General features: G+C 46.0%; 1 protein-coding gene across 1 annotated transcript in view; it reads left to right on the forward strand.

Moving 5' to 3' along the window:
- Window positions 1-27,642, forward strand: part of mbd2 (methyl-CpG binding domain protein 2) — a 132,334-nt gene that overhangs the window by 18,530 nt on the left and 86,162 nt on the right. Inside the window, exons 2-3 of the mRNA XM_064977290.1 lie at window positions 6,294-6,456; window positions 19,529-19,666. Of these exons, the coding sequence (XP_064833362.1) occupies window positions 6,294-6,456; window positions 19,529-19,666 (301 nt within the window). The remainder of the gene's footprint in view (window positions 1-6,293; window positions 6,457-19,528; window positions 19,667-27,642) is intronic.

Below are 27,642 nucleotides of genomic sequence, written 5' to 3' on the forward strand. Positions count from 1 at the left end.
GGAGAAGCCCAGGGAGAAGCCCAGGGAGAAGTCCAGGGAGAAGTCCAGGGAGAAGTCCAGGGAGAAGTCCAGGGAGAAGTCCAGGGAGAAGTATTGAGGCTACTCTCTCACTCCATCTGCTCTGTTTCTCCGCTCCTCTTCCATTTTCACAGCCACTTTGCTGTGTAACTTACTGGCACACATGCACATTAGCATGATAGCTAAGCTAACTATGGGGGAAACAGGCCTACATGCTGAGAACGGTCACTGAAATGTCACAGGTCTGTCTGGACGTTGACATTTGGAGGGATTTTTGGTCTTCTTTGTTCCTTCAAGCCTGCTGGTTTCTCTGGTCCACATTACATGAAGAAAGCTAACCAATGTGGAATTCCACACCCTCAACCTCTCTCACTAGTGAGCCATGTGGTAGAGACAGATAGTCACTCTGTTCCACACCCTCAACCTCTCTCACTAGTGAGCCGTGTGGTAGAGAGGTAGTCAGTCTGACACTGGGTTAGGGTGTGTTTGTGTCTTGGTGAGTTTCTCTGAAAGGCGTTGTTATGTGGAAGGGTGAGTTCTCTCTGGCTCGGCTTTGACTCATCGCTGAGTCACCTACTCACTCTCCCCTGAACCAAGTCACGGTCACACACTCATCTGTGTTTTTCCGACCGCTGGTCACAGAGGTGAATCTCCATAGCATTGAGTCACAGAGCTCGGCGCTCGTTCCGTCTGCATATGAGAGGAGCTGAGCTAGATGGAGGAGGTTGTCAACCTTCAACACTCTTTCAGTTTGCCTGACGCTGGGCATATACACAGCATGACTTTTAAAATCTTAACGGGTTTCGATTTCATTTCCTTGTCTCAAGTATTTTGTTTCATCTATCCTCAACCCCAGGATGTTGGTGCTCACTTTACATCATGGTTTCCTTGTTGATCCTGAGTTTCTCAGTTGTCGTAGTTTCTCGGTTGTCGTAGGAAATAAATGCCCGAACAGTGAGCTGCTTCATTAGTGCGTTACAGGTACGTAGGCCTTAACGGTTTGTTGGCACCGTTGGTCACCGTTAATGTATTGTTTAGTATTCACATGCTGAAACCCCCCACTGTACACTACACCCCTTAAACTCAACTCTGGACCTCAGCCATTGTGTTATTGTTCCCCTCTAATCAGGGACTGATTTAGACTAGAGGTCGACCGATTATGATTTTTCAACGCCGATACCGATACAGATTAATCAGAAAAGGCCGATACCGATTATTGGAGGACCAGAAAAAGCAGATACCGATTAATTGAGGCTAAATTGATTTTATCGATGTATTATATTAAGCTAAAATATGTGGTCATTCAGTATTGTTGTAATTGTCATGATTACAAATACTATTTTTTATTTTTTTAAATCGGCCGATTAATCGGTATACCTGGCATAAGTGACAGTCTGAGTCACACTGGTAGTGTATACCTGGCATAAGTGATAGTCTGAGTCACACAACATTAAGGTTTTCAGCTTTGGGCACACAGTGATGAGGAACGGACCAAAACAGTGGGTGGCTGTCTGTACAATAGTCAGAACACTAACAGAAAATGTCATTTCATATTCTAGTCTAGTCAGCCTTTTGGCTCTGGGTGTTGTCTGCTGTGTGAGCCAGCTGTTTAAAATGACTATTTTATTTTACCTTTATTTAACCAGGCAAGTTAAGAACAAATTCTTATTTTCAATGATGGCCTAGGAACAGTGGGTTAACTGCCTGTTCAGGGGCAGAATGACAGATTTGTACCTTGTCAGCTCGGGGGTTTGAACTTGCAACCTTCTGGTTGCTAGTCCAACGCTCTAACCACTAGGTTACCCTGCCGCCCCGTATACTGTAGGCCTATGTCGGAAGAGGAAATAGCATAGGTTATGGTGGGGCTGCACTATTTGGACAAAATATGTAATTGCTTCCCCTCCCCCCAGATGTTGCAATTATGAATTGAGATTTTAAACGCTGTGGTTGAAAACCATGTCTTAAATGACCAAGTTAAAACAAGTGTCAGGGTAGAGAAAATCACTTCTAAAATGAGATCATATCAATGAATACATACTGTGCTAACTGAACACAAAACCAAATGAATCGAATCTATTTCAACATTGTTATTATATGATAATACATATTAATAGACATATTTGCTTTTGAGGCAAGCAACACTGAACCATGCGTGAGAGCACCAGCTGTTCCGTACGACTGTGTGATCTCGCTCTCTGTAGCTGAGGTGAGTAAGATAACAAGGATAAGGATAACATTCACAAGGCCGCTGGGCCAGACGGATTACCAGGACGCATACCCAGAGCATGTGCTGACCAACTGGCAGGTTTCTTCACTGACATTTTCAACCTCTCCTTGACCCAGTCTGTAATACTTACATGTTTCAAGCAGACCACCATAGTCCCTGCGCCCAAGGACACCAAGGGAACCCGTCTAGACCACGCTCAGCTGTCTAAGGCACTACATCTCAGTGTTAGAGGAGTCGCTACAGACACCCTGGTTCGAATCCAGGCTGTATCACAACCGGTGATGATTGGGAGTCCCATAGGGCTGCGCACAATTGGCCAAGCGTCGTCCGGGTTTGGGCAGGGTAGGCCGTCATTGTAAATAAGAATTTGTTCTTAACTGACTTGCCTAGTTAAATTAAGGTAAAATAAAAATAAATGACTATCGCCACGAAAGTCTTTGAAATGCTGGTCATGGCTCACATCAACACCATCATCCCAGACAGCCTGGACCCACTCCAACAGATCCACAGATGATGCAATCTCTCTATTGCACTCCACACTGCCCTTTCCCACCTGAATAGGAGGAACAACTATGTGAAAATGCTGTTCCAAAGATTGTTATAACTAACCCAAGATAGTATGTGAATGTCTCCTTCATCAGTGTTATTAGACTGTGAATGTCTCTTTCATTAGTGGTGTTGTTATTAGACTGTGAATATCTCCTTCATTAGTGGTGTTGTTATTAGACTGTGAATGTCTCCTTCATCAGTGTTGTTATTAGACTGTGAATGTCTCCTTCATCAGTGTTGTTATTAGACTGTGAATGTCTCCTTCATCAGTGTTGTTATTAGACTGTGAATGTCTCCTTCATCAGTGTTGTTATTAGACTGTGAATGCCTCCTTCATCAGTGTTGTTATTAGACTGTGAATGTCTCCTTCATTAGTGTTATTAGACTGTGAATGTCTCCTTCATCAGTGTTATTAGACTGTGAATGTCTCTTTCATTAGTGGTGTTGTTATTAGACTGTGAATGTCTCCTTCATCAGTGTTGTTATTAGACTGTGAATGACTCCTTCATCAGTGTTATTAGACTGTGAATGTCTCCTTCATCAGTGTTGTTATTAGACTGTGAATATCTCCTTCATCAGTGTTGTTATTAGACTGTGAATATCTCCTTCATCAGTGTTGTTATTAGACTGTGAATATCTCCTTCATCAGTGTTATTAGACTGTGAATGTCTCCTTCATCAGTGTTGTTATTAGACTGTGAATGTCTCCTTCATCAGTGTTATTAGACTGTGAATGTCTCCTTCATCAGTGTTGTTATTAGACTGTGAATATCTCCTTCATCAGTGTTATTAGACTGTGAATATCTCCTTCATCAGTGTTGTTATTAGACTGTGAATGCCTCCTTCATCAGTGTTGTTATTAGACTGTGAATGTCTCCTTCATCAGTGTTGTTATTAGACTGTGAATGCCTCCTTCATCAGTGTTGTTATTAGACTGTGAATATCTCCTTCATCAGTGTTGTTATTAGACTGTGAATATCTCCTTCATCAGTGTTATTAGACTGTGAATGTCTCCTTCATCAGTGTTGTTATTAGACTGTGAATATCTCCTTCATCAGTGTTGTTATTAGACTGTGAATATCTCCTTCATCAGTGTTATTAGACTGTGAATATCTCCTTCATCAGTGTTATTAGACTGTGAATGTCTCCTTCATCAGTGTTATTAGACTGTGAATGTCTCCTTCATCAGTGTTGTTATTAGACTGTGAATGTCTCCTTCATCAGTGTTATTAGACTGTGAATGTCTCCTTCATCAGTGTTATTAGACTGTGAATGTCTCCTTCATCAGTGTTATTAGACTGTGAATGTCTCCTTCATCAGTGTTGTTATTAGACTGTGAATGCCTCCTTCATCAGTGTTGTTATTAGACTGTGAATATCTCCTTCATCAGTGTTGTTATTAGACTGTGAATGCCTCCTTCATCAGTGTTATTAGACTGTGAATGTCTCCTTCATCAGTGTTATTAGACTGTGAATATCTCCTTCATCAGTGTTGTTATTAGACTGTGAATATCTCCTTCATCAGTGTTATTAGACTGTGAATGTCTCCTTCATCAGTGTTGTTATTAGACTGTGAATGCCTCCTTCATCAGTGTTGTTATTAGACTGTGAATATCTCCTTCATCAGTGTTGTTATTAGACTGTGAATATCTCCTTCATCAGTGTTGTTATTAGACTGTGAATGTCTCCTTCATCAGTGTTGTTATTAGACTGTGAATGTCTCCTTCATCAGTGGTGTTGTTATTAGACTGTGAATGTCTCCTTCATCAGTGTTGTTATTAGACTGTGAATGTCTCCTTCATCAGTGTTGTTATTAGACTGTGAATATCTCCTTCATCAGTGTTATTAGACTGTGAATGTCTCCTTCATCAGTGTTGTTATTAGACTGTGAATATCTCCTTCATCAGTGTTGTTATTAGACTGTGAATATCTCCTTCATCAGTGTTGTTATTAGACTGTGAATATCTCCTTCATCAGTGTTGTTATTAGACTGTGAATATCTCCTTCATCAGTGTTGTTATTAGACTGTGAATGTCTCCTTCATCAGTGTTGTTATTAGACTGTGAATATCTCCTTCATCAGTGTTGTTATTAGACTGTGAATGTCTCCTTCATTAGTGGTGTTGTTATTAGACTGTGAATGACTCCTTCATCAGTGTTGTTATTAGACTGTGAATGCCTCCTTCATCAGTGTTGTTATTAGACTGTGAATGTCTCCTTCATCAGTGTTGTTATTAGACTGTGAATGCCTCCTTCATCAGTGTTGTTATTAGACTGTGAATGCCTCCTTCATCAGTGTTGTTATTAGACTGTGAATGTCTCCTTCATTAGTGTTGTTATTAGACTGTGAATGTCTCCTTCATCAGTGTTGTTATTAGACTGTGAATGTCTCAGCTTGTCGTTTCCAATGTGAACAAATGAGTTATAGTGGGCAGAACCAGGAGAGGGGCAGAGCCAAGCATGAGCTATTGATGCCTTCTAGCATGTATTTGCATTTTATGTTAGGAAAAAAATATGGGGTATTTTGATGTCATTATGGGGTATTGTGATGTCATTATGGGGTATTGTGATGTCATTATGGGGTATTGTGATGTCATCATGTGATATTGTGTGTAGAGTGATGAGGAAAAACATTTCTTTAATCTATTTTAGAATAAGGCCGGAACGTAACAAAATGTGGAAAGTGTAGATGAATACTTTACAAATGTACTGTATGATGCTGGGTTTGATCTGGGTTATATTGCTGGGTTGTGATGCTGGGTTTGATCTGGGTTATATTGCTGGGTTTGATCTGGGTTATATTGCTGGGTTGTGATGCTGGGTTTGACCTGGGTTATGGTGCTGGGTTTGACCTGGGTTATGGTGCTGGGTTGTGATGCTGGGTTTGACCTGGGTTATGGTGCTGGGTTATGGTGCTGGGTTTGACCTGGGTTATGGTGCTGGGTTTGACCTGGGTTATGGTGCTGGGTTTGACCTGGGTTATGGTGCTGGGTTTGACCTGGGTTATGGTGCTGGGTTTGACCTGGGTTATGGTGCTGGGTTGTGATGCTGGGTTTGACCTGGGTTATGTTGCTGGGTTGTGATGCTGGGTTTGACCTGGGTTATGTTGCTGGGTTTGACCTGGGTTATGTTGCTGGGTTGTGATTCTGGGTATGACCTGGGTTGTGATGCTGGGTTTGACCTGGGTTGTGATGCTGGGTTTGACCTGGGTTGTGATGCTGGGTTTGACCTGGGTTGTGATGCTGGGTTTGACCTGGGTTATGTTGCTGGGTGGGGATGCTGGGTTTGACCTGGGTTATGTTGCTGGGTTATGTTCCTGGGTTTGACCTGGGTTATGATGCTGGGTTTGACCAGGGTTATGTTGCTGGGTTGTGATGCCATGCTGGATTTGCTGTTGTTGTCAATGATCTACTGCTGTTGTTGTTTGTGTTGTTTGTGATCTGTTGTTATTTGTGATCTAATGCTGTTGTTGTTGTTGTTTGTCTTTCCTCTCCCCCCTCAGTCCAAAAGGGAAGAAGTTCCGGAGCAAACCCCAGCTGTCGCGTTACCTAGGCAACACGGTAGACCTGGGATGTTTCGACTTCCGAACAGGCAAAATGATGATGCCCAGCAAGCTGCAGAAGAACAAACAGAGGATACGGAATGAGAACCTCACCATCAACAAGGTACAGGTTGCCCTCGGCTACACATCAGGGTCCCGCTGTTCACTGCATTCTAACAATGGCCAATGGTGTTTATTCAGTCTTTATTTTAGCAGGGAGACGTTATGAGACCAAGGTCTCTTTTTACAGAAGATTGTTCTCAGTTCTTTACAAGTCTCAGCCCTGTGTTAGCAGTGGATCAGCCCTGTGTTAGCAGTGGATCAGCCCTGTGTTAGCAGTGGATCAGTCTAGTCTCAGCCCTGTGTGAGCAGTGGATCAGCCCTGTGTGAGCAGTGGATCAGTCTAGTCTCAGCCCTGTGCTAGCAGTGGATCAGTCTAGTCTCAGCCCTGTGTTAGCAGTGGATCAGTCTGGTCTCAGCCCTGTGTTAGCAGTGGATCAGTCTGGTCTCAGCCCTGTGTTAGCAGTGGATCAGTCTAGTCTCAGCCCTGTGTTAGCAGTGGATCAGCCCTGTGCTAGCAGTGGATCAGTCTAGTCTCAGCCCTGTGTTAGCAGTGGACCAGTCTAGTCTCAGCCCTGTGTTAGCAGTGGATCAGCCCTGTGCTAGCAGTGGATCAGTCTAGTCTCAGCCCTGTGCTAGCAGTGGATCAGTCTAGTCTCAGCCCTGTGCTAGCAGTGGATCAGTCTAGTCTCAGCCCTGTGTCAGCAGTGGATCAGTGTAGTCTCAGCCCTGTGTTAGCAGTGGATCAGTCTAGTCTCAGCCCTGTGTTAGCAGTGGATCAGTCTAGTCTCAGCCCTGTGTTAGCAGTGGATCAGTCTAGTCTCAGCCCTGTGTTAGCAGTGGATCAGTCTGGTCTCAGCCCTGTGTTAGCAGTGGATCAGTCTAGTCTCAGCCCTGTGTTAGCAGTGGATCAGTCTGGTCTCAGCCCTGTGTTAGCAGTGGATCAGTCTAGTCTCAGCCCTGTGCTAGCAGTGGATCAGTCTAGTCTCAGCCCTGTGTTAGCAGTGGATCAGTCTAGTCTCAGCCCTGTGTTAGCAGTGGATCAGTCTAGTCTCAGCAGTGGATCAGTCTAGTCTCAGCCCTGTGTTAGCAGTGGATCAGTCTAGTCTCAGCCCTGTGTTAGCAGTGGATCAGTCTGGTCTCAGCCCTGTGTTAGCAGTGGATCAGTCTGGTCTCAGCCCTGTGTTAGCAGTGGATCAGTCTGGTCTCAGCCCTGTGCTAGCAGTGGATCAGTCTAGTCTCAGCCCTGTGTTAGCAGTGGATCAGTCTGGTCTCAGCCCTGTGTTAGCAGTGGATCAGTCTGGTCTCAGCCCTGTGTTAGCAGTGGATCAGTCTAGTCTCAGCCCTGTGCTAGCAGTGGATCAGTCTGGTCTCAGCCCTGTGTTAGCAGTGGATCAGTCTGGTCTCAGCCCTGTGTTAGCAGTGGATCAGTCTAGTCTCAGCCCTGTGCTAGCAGTGGATCAGTCTAGTCTCAGCCCTGTGCTAGCAGTGGATCAGTCTAGTCTCAGCCCTGTGTTAGCAGTGGATCAGTCTAGTCTCAGCAGTGGATCAGTCTAGTCTCAGCCCTGTGCTAGCAGTGGATCAGTCTAGTCTCAGCCCTGTGTTAGCAGGAGTTTTCATGTCTAGACAATGTACTTGAGTATTTGTGAGTATATCTGTTGTTGTTGTAGTAGTTGTTGAGTATATCTTGTTGTAGTAGTTGTTGAGTATATCTGTTGTTGTAGTTGAGTCTGTTTTTTGTATTTATTTAACCTTTTATTTAACTAGGCAAGTCAGTTAAGAACAAATTCTTATTTTCAATGATGACCTAGGAACAGTGGGTTAACTGGCTGTTCAGGGGAAGAACGACAGATTTGTACCTTGTCAGCTTGGGGATTTGAACTTGCAACCTTCTGGGTTACTAGTCCAACGCTCTAACCACTAGGCTACCTGCCACCTCTACACTCTAACCACTAGGCTACCCTGCCGCCTCTACACTCTAACCACTAGGCTACCCTGCCGCCTCTACGCTCTAACCACTAGGCTACCTGCCTCCTCTACGCTCTAACCACTAGGCTACCTGCCTCCTCTACACTCTAACCACTAGGCTACCTGCCGCCTCTACACTCTAACCACTAGAATACCTGCCTCCTCTACACTCTAACCACTAGGCTACCTGCCTCCTCTACACTCTAACCACTAGGCTACCTGCCTCCTCTACACTCTAACCACTAGGCTACCCTGCCACCTCTACACTCTAACCACTAGACTACCTGCCTCCTCTACACTCTAACCACTAGGCTACCTGCCACCTCTACACTCTAACCACTAGACTACCTGCCTCCTCTACACTCTAACCACTAGGCTACCCTGCCACCTCTACACTCTAACCACTAGGCTACCCTGCCACCTCTACACTCTAACCACTAGGCTACCTGCCACCTCTACACTCTAACCACTAGGCTACCTGCCACCTCTACACTCTAACCACTAGGCTACCTGCCACCTCTACACTCTAACCACTAGGCTACCCTGCCGCCTCTACGCTCTAACCACTAGGCTACCCTGCCGCCTCTACACTCTAACCACTAGGCTACCTGCTGCCTCTACACTCTAACCACTAGGCTACCTGCTGCCTCTACACTCTAACCACTAGGCTACCTGCTGCCTCTACACTCTAACCACTAGGCTACCCTGCCGCCTCTACACTCTAACCACTAGGCTACCCTGCCGCCTCTACACTCTAACCACTAGGCTACCTGCCACCTCTACACTCTAACCACTAGGCTACCTGCCGCCTCTACACTCTAACCACTAGGCTACCCTGCCACCTCTACACTCTAACCACTAGGCTACCTGCCACCTCTACACTCTAACCACTAGGCTACCTGCCACCTCTACACTCTAACCACTAGGCTACCCTGCCGCCTCTACACTCTAACCACTAGGCTACCCTGCCGCCTCTACACTCTAACCACTAGGCTACCTGCCTCCTCTACACTCTAACCACTAGGCTACCTGCCACCTCTACACTCTAACCACTAGACTACCTGCCTCCTCTACACTCTAACCACTAGGCTACCCTGCCGCCTCTACGCTCTAACCACTAGGCTACCCTGCCGCCTCTACGCTCTAACCACTAGGTTACACACTACTTTTATTTAACTAGGCAAGTCAGTTAAGAACAAATTCTTATTCACAACCTGATAAAAGGTCTCCTGCGGGGCTGAGATTAAAAAGAAATAGGACAAACTACGCATCACGACAAGAGACACCACAACACCACATAAAGAGAGACCTAACATGACAACAACATGGTAGCAGCACAACATGACAACAACATGGCAGCAATACCACATGACAACAACGTGGTAGAAACACAACATGACAACAACATGGTAGCAACACAACATGACAACAACATGATAGCAACACAACATGACAACAACATGGTAGCAACACAACATGACAACAACATGGTAGAAACACAACATGACAACAACATGGTAGCAGCACAACATGACAACAACATGGTAGCAACACAACATGACAACAACATGGTAGAAACACAACATGACAACAACATGGTAGCAATACAACATGACAACAACATGGTAGCAGCACAACATGACAACAACATGGTAGCAACACAACATGACAACAACATGGTAGCAGCACAACATGACAACAACATGGTAGCAATACAACATGACAACAACATGGTAGCAATACCACATGACAACAACGTGGTAGAAACACAACATGACAACAACATGGTAGCAACACAACATGACAACAACATGGTAGCAATACAACATGACAACAACATGGTAGAAACACAACATGACAACAACATGGTAGCAGCACAACATGACAACAACATGGTAGAAACACAACATGACAACAACATGGTAGCAACACAACATGACAACAACGTGGTAGAAACACAACATGACAACAACATGGTAGCAACACAACATGACAACAACATGGTAGCAATACAACATGACAACAACATGGTAGAAACACAACATGACAACAACATGGTAGCAGCACAACATGACAACAACATGGTAGAAACACAACATGACAACAACATGGTAGCAACACAACATGACAACAACGTGGTAGAAACACAACATGACAACAACATGGTAGCAACACAACATGACAACAACATGGTAGCAATACAACATGACAACAACATGGTAGAAACACAACATGACAACAACATGGTAGCAGCACAACATGACAACAACATGGTAGAAACACAACATGACAACAACATGGTAGCAATACAACATGACAACAACATGGTAGAAACACCACATGACAACAACACAACATGACAACAACATGGTAGCAACACAACATGACAACAACATGGTAGCAACACAACATGACAACAACATGGTAGAAACACAACATGACAACAACATGGTAGCAGCACAACATGACAACAACATGGTAGCAACACAACATGACAACAACATGGTAGCAACACAACATGACAACAACATGGTAGAAACACAACATGACAACAACATGGTAGCAATACAACATGACAACAACATGGTAGAAACACAACATGACAACAACATGGTAGCAATACAACATGACAACAACGTGGTAGAAACACAACATGACACCAACGTGGTAGCAACACAATATGACAACAACATGGTAGCAACACAACATGACAACAACATGGTAGAAACACAACATGACAACAACATGGTAGCAATACAACATGACAACAACATGGTAGAAACACAACATGACAACAACATGGTAGCAGCACAACATGACAACAACATGGTAGAAACACAACATGACAACAACATGGTAGCAATACAACATGACAACAACATGGTAGAAACACCACATGACAACAACATGGTAGCAGCACAACATGACAACAACATGGTAGCAACACAACATGACAACAACATGGTAGCAACACAACATGACAACAACATGGTAGAAACACAACATGACAACAACATGGTAGCAGCACAACATGACAACAACATGGTAGCAACACAACATGACAACAACATGGTAGCAACACAACATGACAACAACATGGTAGAAACACAACATGACAACAACATGGTAGCAATACAACATGACAACAACATGGTAGAAACACAACATGACAACAACATGGTAGCAATACAACATGACAACAACGTGGTAGAAACACAACATGACACCAACATGGTAGCAACACAATATGACAACAACATGGTAGCAACACAACATGACAACAACATGGTAGAAACACAACATGACAACAACATGGTAGCAACACAACATGACACCAACATGGTAGCAACACAACATGACAATAATGTGGCAGCAACACAACATGACAACAACGTGGTAGAAACACAACATGACAACAACGTGGTAGAAACACAACATGACAACAACGTGGTAGAAACACAACATGACAACAACGTGGTAGAAACACAACATGAAAACAACGTGGTAGAAACACAACATGACAACAACGTGGTAGAAACACAACATGACAACAACGTGGCAGCAACACAACATGACAACAACGTGGTAGCAACACAACATGGTAGCAGCACAACATGACAACAACATGGTCGCAACACAACATGACAACAACATGGTAGCAGCACAACATGACAACAATGTGGTAGCAACACAACATGACAACAACATGGTTGCAATACAATATGACAACAACGTGGCAGCAACACAACATGACAACAACGTGGTAGCAACACAACATGCAGCAGCACAACATGGTAGCAACACAACATGGTAGCAGCACAACATGGTAGCAACACAACATGGTAGCAGCACAACATGGTAGCAACACAACATGGTAGCAGCACAACGTGGCAGCAACACAACATGCAGCAGCACAACATGGTAGCAGAACAAAACAGGGTACACATATTATTGAGCACAGACAACAGCACAAAGGGTAAGAAGGTAGAGACAACAATACATCACGTGAAGCAGCCACAACTGTCAGTAAGAGTGACAGCTCTAATAACAACACTGATGAGCCTTTGAACTGCACGATTAAACTGTCCAGTTTGAGTGTTTGTTGCAGCTCGTTCCAGTCGCTAGCTGCAGCGAACTGAAAAGACGAGCGACCCAGGGGTGGATGGCTGGGTGTGTGTGATATCCAGGGATGTCTGTTCTAGTTGTGTAGTGCATAGAAAGAGAATCGATGGGAATCCATACTAGTAATTACGTTTCTATGTTATCGGCTGGGTTATTTGTAGGTCAGAGGTCATACAGACAGAGGCTCTACTGGTGGCTCTCCCCTCACCTGCCAGTCAGTCAGTACACATCTAGTACCCCATCCACCGTACAGTCAGTCAGTACACATCTAGTACCCCATCCACCGTACAGTCAGTCAGTACACATTTAGTACCCCATCCACCGTACAGTCAGTCAGTACACATCTAGTACCCCATCCACCGTACAGTCAGTCAGTACACATCTAGTACCCCATCCACTGTACAGTCAGTCAGTACACATCTAGTACCCCATCCACCGTACAGTCAGTCAGTACACATTTAGTACCCCATCCACCGTACAGTCAGTACACATCTAGTACCCCATCCACCATACAGTCAGTCAGTACACATCTAGTACCCCATCCACCGTACAGTCAGTCAGTACGTTGGGGAGAGTGCACCGACCCAGAGCTGGAGAGGAGAGTACTCCTTCCTCCTGTGTGTGTTCTAATCAGGGCCTTATTTAGACCTAGGACACCAGGTGGGTGATTCCCCTCTAATCAGGGCCTGATTTAGACCTGGGACACCAGGTGGGTGATTCCTCTCTAATCAGGGACTGATTTAGACCTGGGACACCAGGTGGGTGATTCCCCCTCTAATCAGGGCCTGATTTAGACCTGGGACACCAGGTGGGTGATTCCCCTCTAATCAGGGCCTGATTTAGACCTGGGACACCAGGTGGGTGATTCCCCTCTAATCAGGGCCTTATTTAGACCTGGGACACCAGGTGGGTGATTCCCCTCTAATCAGGGCCTGATTTAGACCTGGGACACCAGGTGGGTGATTCCCCTCTAATCAGGGACTGATTTAGACCTGGGACACCAGGTGGGTGATTCCCCTCTAATCAGGGACTGATTTAGACCTGGGACACCAGGTGGGTGCTTCCCCTCTAATCAGGGCCTGATTTAGACCTGGGACACCAGGTGGGTGATTCCCCTCTAATTAAGGACTGATTTAGACCTGGGACACCAGGTGGGTGATTCCCCTCTAACCAGGGCCTGATTTAGACCTCAAGAAGAAAGATGAGTTCAACAGCAAAGTCAGTCTGTCAGCTATACAGTAGCCTTGATTCTTGCACAGAACCCAGCCTAGCTGATGCGACGCTATTTACTAGATTTTTGACCACTTTTTATTTTTCTTTCTCCATTGATTTCGTCACCCTGATTCTGTCCATCCTACAAGGGTAAAAAAAATACAATAGATTTTGAACGGATTATGACAGAGACATGAGGTTTCAGACCATTGTTTTCTTCAGAGCAGTGGTCACCAACCATTTTTATTTTTTATTTTTTTATTTTAATTTTACCTTTATTTAACCAGGCAAGTCAGTTAAGAACAAATTCTTATTTTCAATGACGGCCTGGGAACAGTGGGTTTACTGCCTGTTCAGGGGCAGAATGACAGATTTGTACCTTGTCAGCTCGGGGGTTTGAACTCGCAATCTTCTGGGTACTAGTCCAACGCTCTAACCACTAGGCTACCTGCCACCCCAGTCAAGATCACCTTCGCAGTCAAAAAGCAAAGCCGAGATCTACCGTTCAGATTGTTTCTTTAAACATGACTTAAATAATGTAACATTAACCTTATAAAAAACGGTTCTGTAGTAATGAGGTTTGTGCAGTAGGCTTAATACATAATCACAGCATATTGGCTGTATGCCTGGCCTGCCAATATTGTTCTTCTCAAAACATATTATATTTCAAAACTCAAGCTTTGATAACAAAATACATCAGTTGGTGTAGCGAGGCACAGCTGGACATAAATTTAAATAATTATCTTTTTTATTTGACTGGACTGCATCTGATGTTCATGATACTTTCAAGACAACTGGTAACTTGGGGGGGAAAACAAGGTCAAATCATGGCGTCGGTGATCTTCAGGTCGGACAGTCAGAGCTCTAGAAAGATGCCAGAGTTTCCGACTTGGATGACCGTTTTCCCCGGTTGTCTTGAGCGCACTGAAGTTGGAAGTCTGAGATTTTCGAGTTCCCTGTTGTTTTTAACGCGGTTTTAGTGTCAGTAGAGGAGAGAGGTGCAGCAGAAGGTCCATCTCTCTCGGTCCCCACTCTCTCACGGTCCTCGCTCTCTCACGGTCCCCGCTCTCTCACGGTCCCCGCTCTCTCACGGTCCCCGCTCTCTCACGGTCCCCGCTCTCTCCTTACTTTCCTACGGTGAGTCTGACCACAGAGAAGGGGCTCTCTCACGGTCCCCGCTCTCTCACGGTACCCGCTCTCTCACGGTCCTCGCTCTCTCACGGTCCCCGCTCTCTCATGGTACCCGCTCTCTCACGGTCCCTGCTCTCTCCTTACTTTCCTACGGTGAGTCTGACCACAGAGAAGGGGCTCTCTCACGGTCCCCGCTCTCTCACGGTCCCCGCTCTCTCACGGTCCCCGCTCTCTCATGGTCCCCGCTCTCTCACGGTCCCCGCTCTCTCATGGTCCCCGCTCTCTCACGGTCCCCCCTCTCTCACGGTCCCCGTTCTCTCACGGTCCCTGCTCTCTCCTTACTTTCCTACTGTGAGTCTGACCACAGAGAAGGGGCTCTCTCACGGTCCCCGCTCTCTCACGGTCCCCGCTCTCTCACGGTCCCCGCTCTCTCACGGTCCCCGCTCTCTCACGGTCCCCGCTCTCTCATGGTCCCTGCTCTCTCCTTACTTTCCTACGGTGAGTCTGACCACAGAGAAGGGGCTCTCTCACGGTCCCCACTCTCTCACGGTCCCTGCTCTCTCCTTACTTTCCTACGTTTAGTCTGACCACAGAGAAGTGGCTCTCTCACGGTCCCCGCTCTCTCACGGTCCCTGCTCTCTCCTTACTTTCCTACGGTGAGTCTGACCACAGAGAAGGGGCTCTCTCACGGTCCCCGCTCTCTCACGGTACCCGCTCTCTCACGGTCCTCGCTCTCTCACGGTCCCTGCTCTCTCCTTACTTTCCTACAGTGAGTCTGACCACAGAGAAGGGGCTCTCTCACGGTCCCCGCTCTCTCACGGTCCCTGCTCTCTCCTTACTTTCCTACGGTGAGTCTGACCACAGAGAAGGGGCTCTCTCACGGTCCCCGCTCTCTCACGGTCCCTGCTCTCTCACGGTCCCTGCTCTCTCCTTACTTTCCTACGGTGAGTCTGACCACAGAGAAGGGGCTCTCTCACGGTCCCCGCTCTCTCACGGTCCCTGCTCTCTCCTTACTTTCCTACGGTGAGTCTGACCACAGAGAAGGGGCTCTCTCACGGTCCCCGCTCTCTCACGGTCCCTGCTCTCTCACGGTCCCTGCTCTCTCCTTACTTTCCTACGGTGAGTCTGACCACAGAGAAGGGGCTCTCTCACGGTCCCCGCTCTCTCACGGTCCCTGCTCTCTCCTTACTTTCCTACGGTGAGTCTGACCACAGAGAAGGGGCTCTCTCACGGTCCCTGCTCTCTCCTTACTTTCCTACGGTGAGTCTGACCACAGAGAAGGGGCTCTCTCACGGTCCCTGCTCTCTCCTTACTTTCCTACGGTGAGTCTGACCACAGAGAAGGGGCTCTCTCACGGTCCCCGCTCTCTCACGGTCCCCGCTCTCTCCTTACTTTCCTACGGTGAGTCTGACCACAGAGAAGGGGCTCTCTCACGGTCCCTGCTCTCTCCTTACTTTCCTACGGTGAGTCTGACCACAGAGAAGGGGCTCCATCTTCCACCTAATGGCGAAACTCGAGTCGCACCGCATCTGCATCAGGCACAAATTCATGTTGTTCCTATGATCAGAGAAAGTGAGATATTTCTTGATATTAAAATAGACACGACGAGCTGCTAATAATAAAACCGCAGGCCTGTCGATACACTTGGCTACTCCTTCACTGCAGCTGCAGCTCAAGTGGAAGTAGGGAGGAGTGTGTTTTTATGTTTTGTAATAGTGTTGAATAAAAAAAAAGGATTGAGTTTAAACATGATCTCACTCAAAAATGGCAGCTCGTTGCTGAATTCTTTGACCGTCTCTCTCTGGTCACTGTTTTAAAAGTGATCAAATCTCACCCAGGCTAGTATCAAACTTTGCTTTGGGGTCATTGAAGTTGTAGGCAGGTTGATTTGAGCTATCGGATTTATTGTGAAGGTGGAGGCTATATTAAATGGATTTATTGTGAAGGTGGAGGCTATATTACATGTATTTATTGTGAAGGTGGAGGCTATATTACATGTATTTATTGTGAAGGTGGAGGCTATATTAAATGGATTTATTGTGAAGGTGGAGGCTATATTAAATGGATTTATTGTGAAGGTGGAGGCTATGTTAAATGGATTTATTGTGAAGGTGGAGGCTATATTAATGGATTTATTGTGAAGGTGGAGGCTATATTACATGTATTTATTGTGAAGGTGGAGGCTATATTAAATGGATTTATTGTGAAGGTGGAGGCTATATTAAATGGATTTATTGTGAAGGTGGAGGCTATATTAAATGGATTTATTGTGAAGGTGGAGGCTATATTACATGGATTTATTTATTGTGAAGGTGGAGACTATATTACATGGATTTATTGTGAAGGTGGAGGCTCTTAGTACTGTCTTTGGTAAGGACTCAGGATAAATACCTGTTCTTTACAAAGCATGTGACAAATAATATTTGATTTTAAGTACATTTGTTAAGTACATTTTGTTCCGTGAGAAGTGAGAGCGGTGCTTACATCTTGAAAGACAGTGGTAATGTTGGTAGTGGATCTGCAGCTCCTCCCTGGGACTCTGTGCCCTGATATGCAGCTCCGCCCTGGGACTCTGTGCCCTGATATGCAGCTCCACCCTGGCTGTGTGCCCTGATATGCAGCTCCGCCCTGGGACTCAGTGTGCCCTGATATGCACCTCCACCCTGGCTGTGTGCCCTGGTATCCTCCCTAGGACTCCATAAGCCCTGATATGCAGCTCGTCCTAGGGACTCAGTGTGCTCTGATATGCAGCTCCGCCCTGGGACTCTGTGCCCTGATATGCAGCTCCGCCCTGGGACTCTGTGCCCTGATATGCAGCTCCGCCCTGGGACTCTGTGCCCTGATATGCAGCTCCGCCCTGGGACTCTGTGCCCTGATATGCACCTCCACCCTGGGACTCTGTGCCCTGATATGCAGCTCCGCCCTGGGACTCTGTGCCCTGATATGCACCTCCACCCTGGGACTCTGTGCCCTGATATGCACCTCCACCCTGGGACTCTGTGCCCTGATATGCAGCTCCGCCCTGGGACTCTGTGCCCTGATATGCAGCTCCGCCCTGGGACTCTGTGCCCTGATATGCAGCTCCGCCCTGGGACTCTGTGCCCTGATATGCACCTCCACCCTGGGACCCTGTGCCCTGATATGCACCTCCACCCTGGGACCCTGTGCCCTGATATGCACCTCCACCCCTGGCTGTGTGCCCTGATATGCAGCTCCTCCCTGGGACCCTGTGCCCTGATATGCACCTCCACCCTGGCTGTGTGCCCTGGTATGCAGCTCCGCCCTGGGACCCTGTGCCCTGATATGCACCTCCACCCTGGCTGTGTGCCCTGCTATCCTCCCTAGGACTCCATAAGCCCTGATATGCAGCTCGTCCTAGGGACTCAGTGTGCTCTGATACGCAGTCAGTGTGCCCTGATATGCAGCTGATCTCTGGGACTCGATGTGCGCTGACATGAAGCTTGCCTCTAGGATTTAATGTGCCTTGGTAGGCAGTCTGTGAGCTGTGGTATGCAGCTCCTCCTAGGGATTCTGTGTGCCCTGGCTGGTACACAGATCCTCCCGAGGACTCAGTATGTGCTAACTAAGAGACAGATCCTCCTCTCCAGTTAGGCCTAGGGCCCTGAGCCGGTGGCACTCGGCTGAGTGAGTAGTGCAGGCATTTGGTTTAAGTTTGGCCCCGCTCTGCTCTGCTGCTCTACACATGTCCTCTTTAGGGAGGAGTCCCCCTCCCCTCCTCCTGGTGTGTCTGCCAAACCACAGATCGGAGTTAACCCCTTCAACCGTCGCTGCATACAGCACATGTCAGCAGAGCACAAACAACCGTTCACTTTGAATGTCTGTCTGCGTCACTAGTTGTTTGAACTGAACACTAGTTTCCGTCCGCGCTCTCCTCTCCTCTGACTGTCCCTCTCTCCTCTCTCCTCTGACTGTCCCTCTCTCCTCTCCTCTGACTGTCCCTCTCTCCTCTCATCTGACTGTCCCTCTCTCCTCTCCTCTGACTGTCCCTCTCTCCTCTCATCTGACTGTCCCTCTCTCCTCTCATCTGACTGTCCCTCTCTCCTCTCATCTGACTGTCCCTCTCTCCTCTCCTCTGACTGTCCCTCTCTCCTCTCCTCTGACTGTCCCTCTCGCCTCTCCTCTCCTCTGACTGTCCCTCTCTCCTCTCCTCTGACTGTCCCTCTCTCCTCTCCTCTGACTGTCCCTCTCTCTTCTCCTCTGACTGTCCCTCTCTCCTCTCCTCTGACTGTCCCTATCTCTTCTCCTCTGACTGTCCCTCTCGCCTCTCATCTGACTGTCCCTCTCTCCTCTCATCTGACTGTCCCTCTCTCCTCTCCTCTGACTGTCCCTCTCTCCTCTCCTCTGACTGTCCCTCTCTCCTCTCCTCTCCTCTGACTGTCCCTCTCTCCTCTCCTCTGACTGTCCCTCTCTCCTCTCCTCTGACTGTCCCTCTCTCTTCTCCTCTGACTGTCCCTCTCTCCTCTCCTCTGACTGTCCCTCTCTCCTCTCCTCTGACTGTCCCTCTCTCTTCTCCTCTGACTGTCCCTCTCTCTTCTCCTCTGACTGTCCCTATCTCTTCTCCTCTGACTGTCCCTATCTCTTCTCCTCTGACTGTCCCTCTCCCCTTTCTCCTATCCCCTGACTGTCCCTCTACCTCTCTCCTATTGTTTAATCAAGCCTGTCTCTCTGTCCTCTCCTTTCAGGGTAAACCAGACCTGAACACAGCACTTCCTATCAGACAGACAGCCTCCATCTTTAAACAGCCCGTCACCAAAGTGGTGAACCACCCCAGCAACAAGGTGAAGACAGACCTGCAGAGAGCCACGGAGCAGCCCAGACAGGTGAGACGCACACACACACACACACACACACACACACACACACACACACACACACACACACACACACACACACACACACACACACACACACACACACACACACTGACACACACTGACACACACACACACTGACTCACACACACGCACACACACTGACTCGCACACACATACACACACACACACACACACACACACACACACTGACTCACACACACGCACACACTGACTCACACACACGCACACACTGACTCGCACACACTGACTCACAAACACACACACGCACACACACACACACACACACACACACACACACACACACACACACACACACACACACACACACACACACACACACACACACACACACACACACGCACACACACACACACACACACACACACACACACACACAGACAGACTCTCTCACACACACACACACACACTTGCTTGTTACTGTCTGGTTACTGCCCAGAACGAGGGATTGATTATACATTATACACCCAAAAGATTCATTATACACCCAGAAGATTCATTATACACCCAGAAGATTCATTATACACCCAAAAGATTCATTATACACCCAGAAGATTCATTATACACCCAGAAGATTCATTATACACCCAGAAGATTCATTATACACCCAGAAGATTCATTATACACCCAGAAGATTCATTATACACCCAGAAGATTCATTATACACCCAGAAGATTCATTATACACCCAAAAGATTCATTATACACCCAGAAGATTCATTATACACCCAGAAGATTCATTATACACCCAGAAGATTCATTATACACCCAGAAGATTCATTATACACCCAGAAGATTCATTATACACCCAAAAGATACATTATACACCCAAAAGGATGAGGTCGCAGGCTATCATCATGGAGAGGAGATAAAGGCCCACCCAGATTCATACTAATCTGGTTTAAAATGACAAACACATGACTACGATCAGTTTTGAACTGGTCTGAACTGGTTTGTCCTTGTTCAGGCTCCAGACACAGCATCACAGCCTCTCACTGTCTCGTGGGCACTCTGTAGGCCAGCCACAACGTCTGTTAGTTAAGTACGCCACTGCAGGGCCACCGAAACCCGTTCTGTTGTTGTGACTGAACCAGGGTGTCATGTCCGGCGACGACCACTAGGGACTGCTGAAGGACCACAGATATATAGTGCTGTAGCTGCTTACTGTGTTAGAGCAGCACGGCTCAGCATGGACTGTACAGGTGGTGTTATCCTACTAGACAATATACTCTCAGAGTACAGGTGGTGTTAACCTAGTAGACAGTAGACTCTCAGAGTACAGGTGGTGTTATCCTACTAGACAGTAGACAGTATACTCTCAGAGTACAGGTGGTGTTATCCTACTAGACAGTATACTCTCAGAGTACAGGTGGTGTTATCCTACTAGACTGTAGACTCTCAGAGTACAGGTGGTGTTATCCTAGTAGACTGTAGACAGTATACTCTCAGAGTACAAGTGGTGTTATCCTAGTAGACAGTAGACAGTAGACTCTCAGAGTACAGGTGGTGGTATCCTACTAGACAGTAGACAGTAGACTCTCAGAGTACAGGTGGTGTTATCCTACTAGATAGTATACTCTCTGAGTACAGGTGGTGTTATCCTACTAGATAGTATACTCTCAGAGTACAGGTGGTGGTATCCTACTAGATAGTATACTCTCTGAGTACAGGTGGTGTTATCCTACTAGACAGTATACTCTCAGAGTACAGGTGGTGTTATCCTACTAGAAAGTATACTCTCAGAGTACAGGTGGTGTTATCCTAGTAGACAGTATACTCTCAGAGTACAGGTGGTGCTATCCTACTAGACAGTATACTCTCAGAGTACAGGTGGTGTTATCCTACTAGACAGTATACTCTCAGAGTACAGGTGGTGTTATCCTACTAGACAATATACTCTCAGAGTACAGGTGGTGTTATCCTACTAGACAATATACTCTCAGAGTACAGGTGGTGTTATCCTACTAGACAGTAGACAATATACTCTCAGAGTACAGGTGGTGTTATCCTAGTAGACAGTAGACAGTAGACTCTCAGAGTACAGGTGGTGTTATCCTACTAGACAGTATACTCTCAGAGTACAGGTGGTGTTATCCTAGTAGACAGTAGACAGTATACTCTCAGAGTACAGGTGGTGTTATCCTACTAGACAGTATACTCTCAGAGTACAGGTGGTGTTATCCTACTAGACAGTATACTCTCAGAGTACAGGTGGTGTTATCCTAGTAGACAGTAGACAGTATACTCTCAGAGTACAGGTGGTGTTATCCTACTAGACAGTATACTCTCAGAGTACAGGTGGTGTTATCCTACTAGACAGTAGACAGTATACTCTCAGAGTACAGGTGGTGTTATCCTACTAGACAGTATACTCTCAGAGTACAGGTGGTGTTATCCTACTAGACAGTAGACAGTAGACTCTCAGAGTACAGGTGGTGTTATCCTAGTAGACAGTATACTCTCAGAGTACAGGTGGTGTTATCCTAGTAGACAGTAGACTGTATACTCTCTGAGTACAGGTGGTGCTATCCTACTAGACAGTATACTCTCAGAGTACAGGTGGTGCTATCCTAGTAGACAGTATACTCTCAGAGTACAGGTGGTGCTATCCTAGTAGACAGTAGACAGTAGACTCTCAGAGTACAGGTGGTGTTATCCTAGTAGACAGTAGACTCTCTGAGTACAGGTGGTGTTATCCTACTAGACTGTAGACTCTCTGAGTACAGGTGGTGTTAACCTACTAGACAGTAGACTCTCAGAGTACAGGTGGTGTTATCCTAGTAGACAGTATACTCTCAGAGTACAGGTGGTGTTATCCTACTAGACAGTATACTCTCAGAGTACAGGTGGTGTTATCCTACTAGACAGTATACTCTCAGAGTACAGGTGGTGTTATCCTAGTAGACAGTAGACAGTATACTCTCAGAGTACAGGTGGTGTTATCCTACTAGACAGTATACTCTCAGAGTACAGGTGGTGTTATCCTACTAGACAGTAGACAGTATACTCTCTGAGTACAGGTGGTGTTATCCTACTAGACAGTATACTCTCTGAGTACAGGTGGTGTTATCCTAGTAGACAGTAGACAGTATACTCTCTGAGTACAGGTGGTGTTATCCTACTAGACAGTATACTCTCAGAGTACAGGTGGTGTTATCCTAGTAGACAGTAGACAGTATATTCTCAGAGTACAGGTGGTGTTATCCTACTAGACAGTATACTCTCAGAGTACAGGTGGTGTTATCCTAGTAGACAGTAGACAGTATACTCTCAGAGTACAGGTGGTGTTATCCTACTAGACAGTATACTCTCTGAGTACAGGTGGTGTTATCCTACTAGACAGTATACTCTCAGAGTACAGGTGGTGTTATCCTACTAGACAGTATACTCTCTGAGTACAGGTGGTGTTATCCTACTAGACAGTATACTCTCAGAGTACAGGTGGTGTTATCCTACTAGACAGTATACTCTCAGAGTACAGGTGGTGTTATCCTAGTAGACAGTAGACAGTATACTCTCAGAGTACAGGTGGTGTTATCCTACTAGACAGTAGACAGTAGACTCTCAGAGTACAGGTGGTGTTATCCTACTAGACAGTATACTCTCTGAGTACAGGTGGTGTTATCCTACTAGACAGTATACTCTCAGAGTACAGGTGGTGTTATCCTACTAGACAGTATACTCTCAGAGTACAGGTGGTGTTATCCTACTAGACAGTATACTCTCAGAGTACAGGTGGTGTTATCCTAGTAGACAGTAGACAGTATACTCTCAGAGTACAGGTGGTGTTATCCTACTAGACAGTATACTCTCAGAGTACAGGTGGTGTTATCCTACTAGACAGTAGACAGTAGACTCTCAGAGTACAGGTGGTGTTATCCTACTAGACAGTATACTCTCAGAGTACAGGTGGTGTTATCCTACTAGACAGTAGACAGTAGACTCTCAGAGTACAGGTGGTGTTATCCTACTAGACAGTATACTCTCAGAGTACAGGTGGTGTTATCCTACTAGACAGTAAACTCTCAGAGTACAGGTGGTGTTATCCTACTAGACAGTATACTCTCAGAGTACTGGTGGTGTTATCCTACTAGACAGTATACTCTCAGAGTACAGCTGGTGTTATCCTACTAGACGGTATACTCTCAGAGTACAGGTGGTGTTATCCTACTAGACAGTATACTCTCAGAGTACAGGTGGTGTTATCCTAGTAGACAGTATACTCTCAGAGTACTGGTGGTGTTATCCTACTAGACAGTATACTCTCAGAGTACAGGTGGTGTTATCCTACTAGACAGTATACTCTCAGAGTACAGGTGGTGTTATCCTAGTAGACAGTAGACAGTATACTCTCAGAGTACAGGTGGTGTTATCCTACTAGACAGTATACTCTCTGAGTACAGGTGGTGTTATCCTACTAGACAGTATACTCTCAGAGTACAGGTGGTGTTATCCTACTAGACAGTATACTCTCTGAGTACAGGTGGTGTTATCCTACTAGACAGTATACTCTCTGAGTACAGGTGGTGTTATCCTAGTAGACAGTAGACAGTAGACTCTCAGAGTACAGGTGGTGTTATCCTAGTAGACAGTAGACTCTCTGAGTACAGGTGGTGTTATCCTAGTAGACAGTAGACAGTATACTCTCTGAGTACAGGTGGTGTTATCCTAGTAGACAGTAGACTCTCAGAGTACAGGTGGTGTTATCCTAGTAGACAGTAGACAGTAGACTCTCAGAGTACAGGTGGTGTTATCCTACTAGACAATATACTCTCAGAGTACAGGTGGTGTTATCCTAGTAGACAGTATACTCTCAGAGTACAGGTGGTGTTATCCTACTAGACAGTATACTCTCAGAGTACAGGTGGTGTTATCCTACTAGACGGTATACTCTCAGAGTACAGGTGGTGTTATCCTACTAGACAGTATACTCTCTGAGTACAGGTGGTGTTATCCTACTAGACAGTATACTCTCAGAGTACAGGTGGTGTTATCCTACTAGACAGTATACTCTCAGAGTACAGGTGGTGTTATCCTACTAGACGGTATACTCTCAGAGTACAGGTGGTGTTATCCTAGTAGACAGTAGACAGTAGACTCTCAGAGTACAGGTGGTGTTATCCTAGTAGACAGTAGACTCTCTGAGTACAGGTGGTGTTATCCTAGTAGACAGTAGACAGTATACTCTCAGAGTACAGGTGGTGTTATCCTAGTAGACAGTAGACTCTCTGAGTACAGGTGGTGTTATCCTAGTAGACAGTAGACAGTAGACTCTCAGAGTACAGGTGGTGTTATCCTACTAGACAATATACTCTCAGAGTACAGGTGGTGTTATCCTAGTAGACAGTATACTCTCAGAGTACAGGTGGTGTTATCCTACTAGACAGTAGACTCTCAGAGTACAGGTGGTGTTATCCTAGTAGACAGTAGACAGTATACTCTCAGAGTACAGTTGGTGTTATCCTACTAGACTGTAGACTCTCAGAGTACAGGTGGTGTTATCCTAGTAGACAGTAGACTCTCTGAGTACAGGTGGTGTTATCCTAGTAGACAGTAGACAGTAGACTCTCAGAGTACAGGTGGTGTTATCCTAGTAGACAGTAGACTCTCTGAGTACAGGTGGTGTTATCCTACTAGACAGTAGACTCTCAGAGTACAGGTGGTGTTATCCTACTAGACAGTATACTCTCAGAGTACAGGTGGTGTTATCCTACTAGACAGTATACTCTCAGAGTACAGGTGGTGTTATCCTAGTAGACAGTAGACAGTATACTCTCAGAGTACAGGTGGTGTTATCCTACTAGACAGTATACTCTCAGAGTACAGGTGGTGTTATCCTACTAGACAGTAGACAGTATACTCTCAGAGTACAGGTGGTGTTATCCTACTAGACAGTATACTCTCAGAGTACAGGTGGTGTTATCCTACTAGACAGTAGACAGTAGACTCTCAGAGTACAGGTGGTGTTATCCTAGTAGACAGTATACTCTCAGAGTACAGGTGGTGTTATCCTAGTAGACAGTAGACTGTATACTCTCTGAGTACAGGTGGTGCTATCCTACTAGACAGTATACTCTCAGAGTACAGGTGGTGCTATCCTAGTAGACAGTATACTCTCAGAGTACAGGTGGTGCTATCCTAGTAGACAGTAGACAGTAGACTCTCAGAGTACAGGTGGTGTTATCCTAGTAGACAGTAGACTCTCTGAGTACAGGTGGTGTTATCCTACTAGACTGTAGACTCTCTGAGTACAGGTGGTGTTAACCTACTAGACAGTAGACTCTCAGAGTACAGGTGGTGTTATCCTAGTAGACAGTATACTCTCAGAGTACAGGTGGTGTTATCCTACTAGACAGTATACTCTCAGAGTACAGGTGGTGTTATCCTACTAGACAGTATACTCTCAGAGTACAGGTGGTGTTATCCTAGTAGACAGTAGACAGTATACTCTCAGAGTACAGGTGGTGTTATCCTACTAGACAGTATACTCTCAGAGTACAGGTGGTGTTATCCTACTAGACAGTAGACAGTATACTCTCTGAGTACAGGTGGTGTTATCCTACTAGACAGTATACTCTCTGAGTACAGGTGGTGTTATCCTAGTAGACAGTAGACAGTATACTCTCTGAGTACAGGTGGTGTTATCCTACTAGACAGTATACTCTCAGAGTACAGGTGGTGTTATCCTAGTAGACAGTAGACAGTATATTCTCAGAGTACAGGTGGTGTTATCCTACTAGACAGTATACTCTCAGAGTACAGGTGGTGTTATCCTACTAGACAGTAGACAGTATACTCTCAGAGTACAGGTGGTGTTATCCTACTAGACAGTATACTCTCTGAGTACAGGTGGTGTTATCCTACTAGACAGTATACTCTCAGAGTACAGGTGGTGTTATCCTACTAGACAGTATACTCTCTGAGTACAGGTGGTGTTATCCTACTAGACAGTATACTCTCAGAGTACAGGTGGTGTTATCCTACTAGACAGTATACTCTCAGAGTACAGGTGGTGTTATCCTAGTAGACAGTAGACAGTATACTCTCAGAGTACAGGTGGTGTTATCCTACTAGACAGTAGACAGTAGACTCTCAGAGTACAGGTGGTGTTATCCTACTAGACAGTATACTCTCTGAGTACAGGTGGTGTTATCCTACTAGACAGTATACTCTCAGAGTACAGGTGGTGTTATCCTACTAGACAGTATACTCTCAGAGTACAGGTGGTGTTATCCTACTAGACAGTATACTCTCAGAGTACAGGTGGTGTTATCCTAGTAGACAGTAGACAGTATACTCTCAGAGTACAGGTGGTGTTATCCTACTAGACAGTATACTCTCAGAGTACAGGTGGTGTTATCCTACTAGACAGTAGACAGTAGACTCTCAGAGTACAGGTGGTGTTATCCTACTAGACAGTATACTCTCAGAGTACAGGTGGTGTTATCCTACTAGACAGTAGACAGTAGACTCTCAGAGTACAGGTGGTGTTATCCTACTAGACAGTATACTCTCAGAGTACAGGTGGTGTTATCCTACTAGACAGTAAACTCTCAGAGTACAGGTGGTGTTATCCTACTAGACAGTATACTCTCAGAGTACTGGTGGTGTTATCCTACTAGACAGTATACTCTCAGAGTACAGCTGGTGTTATCCTACTAGACGGTATACTCTCAGAGTACAGGTGGTGTTATCCTACTAGACAGTATACTCTCAGAGTACAGGTGGTGTTATCCTAGTAGACAGTATACTCTCAGAGTACTGGTGGTGTTATCCTACTAGACAGTATACTCTCAGAGTACAGGTGGTGTTATCCTACTAGACAGTATACTCTCAGAGTACAGGTGGTGTTATCCTAGTAGACAGTAGACAGTATACTCTCAGAGTACAGGTGGTGTTATCCTACTAGACAGTATACTCTCTGAGTACAGGTGGTGTTATCCT

The sequence above is a fragment of the Oncorhynchus masou genome, chromosome 11 (genome assembly GCF_036934945.1).
Source record: "Oncorhynchus masou masou isolate Uvic2021 chromosome 11, UVic_Omas_1.1, whole genome shotgun sequence".
In the NCBI taxonomy this organism is placed as follows: domain Eukaryota; kingdom Metazoa; phylum Chordata; class Actinopteri; order Salmoniformes; family Salmonidae; genus Oncorhynchus; species Oncorhynchus masou.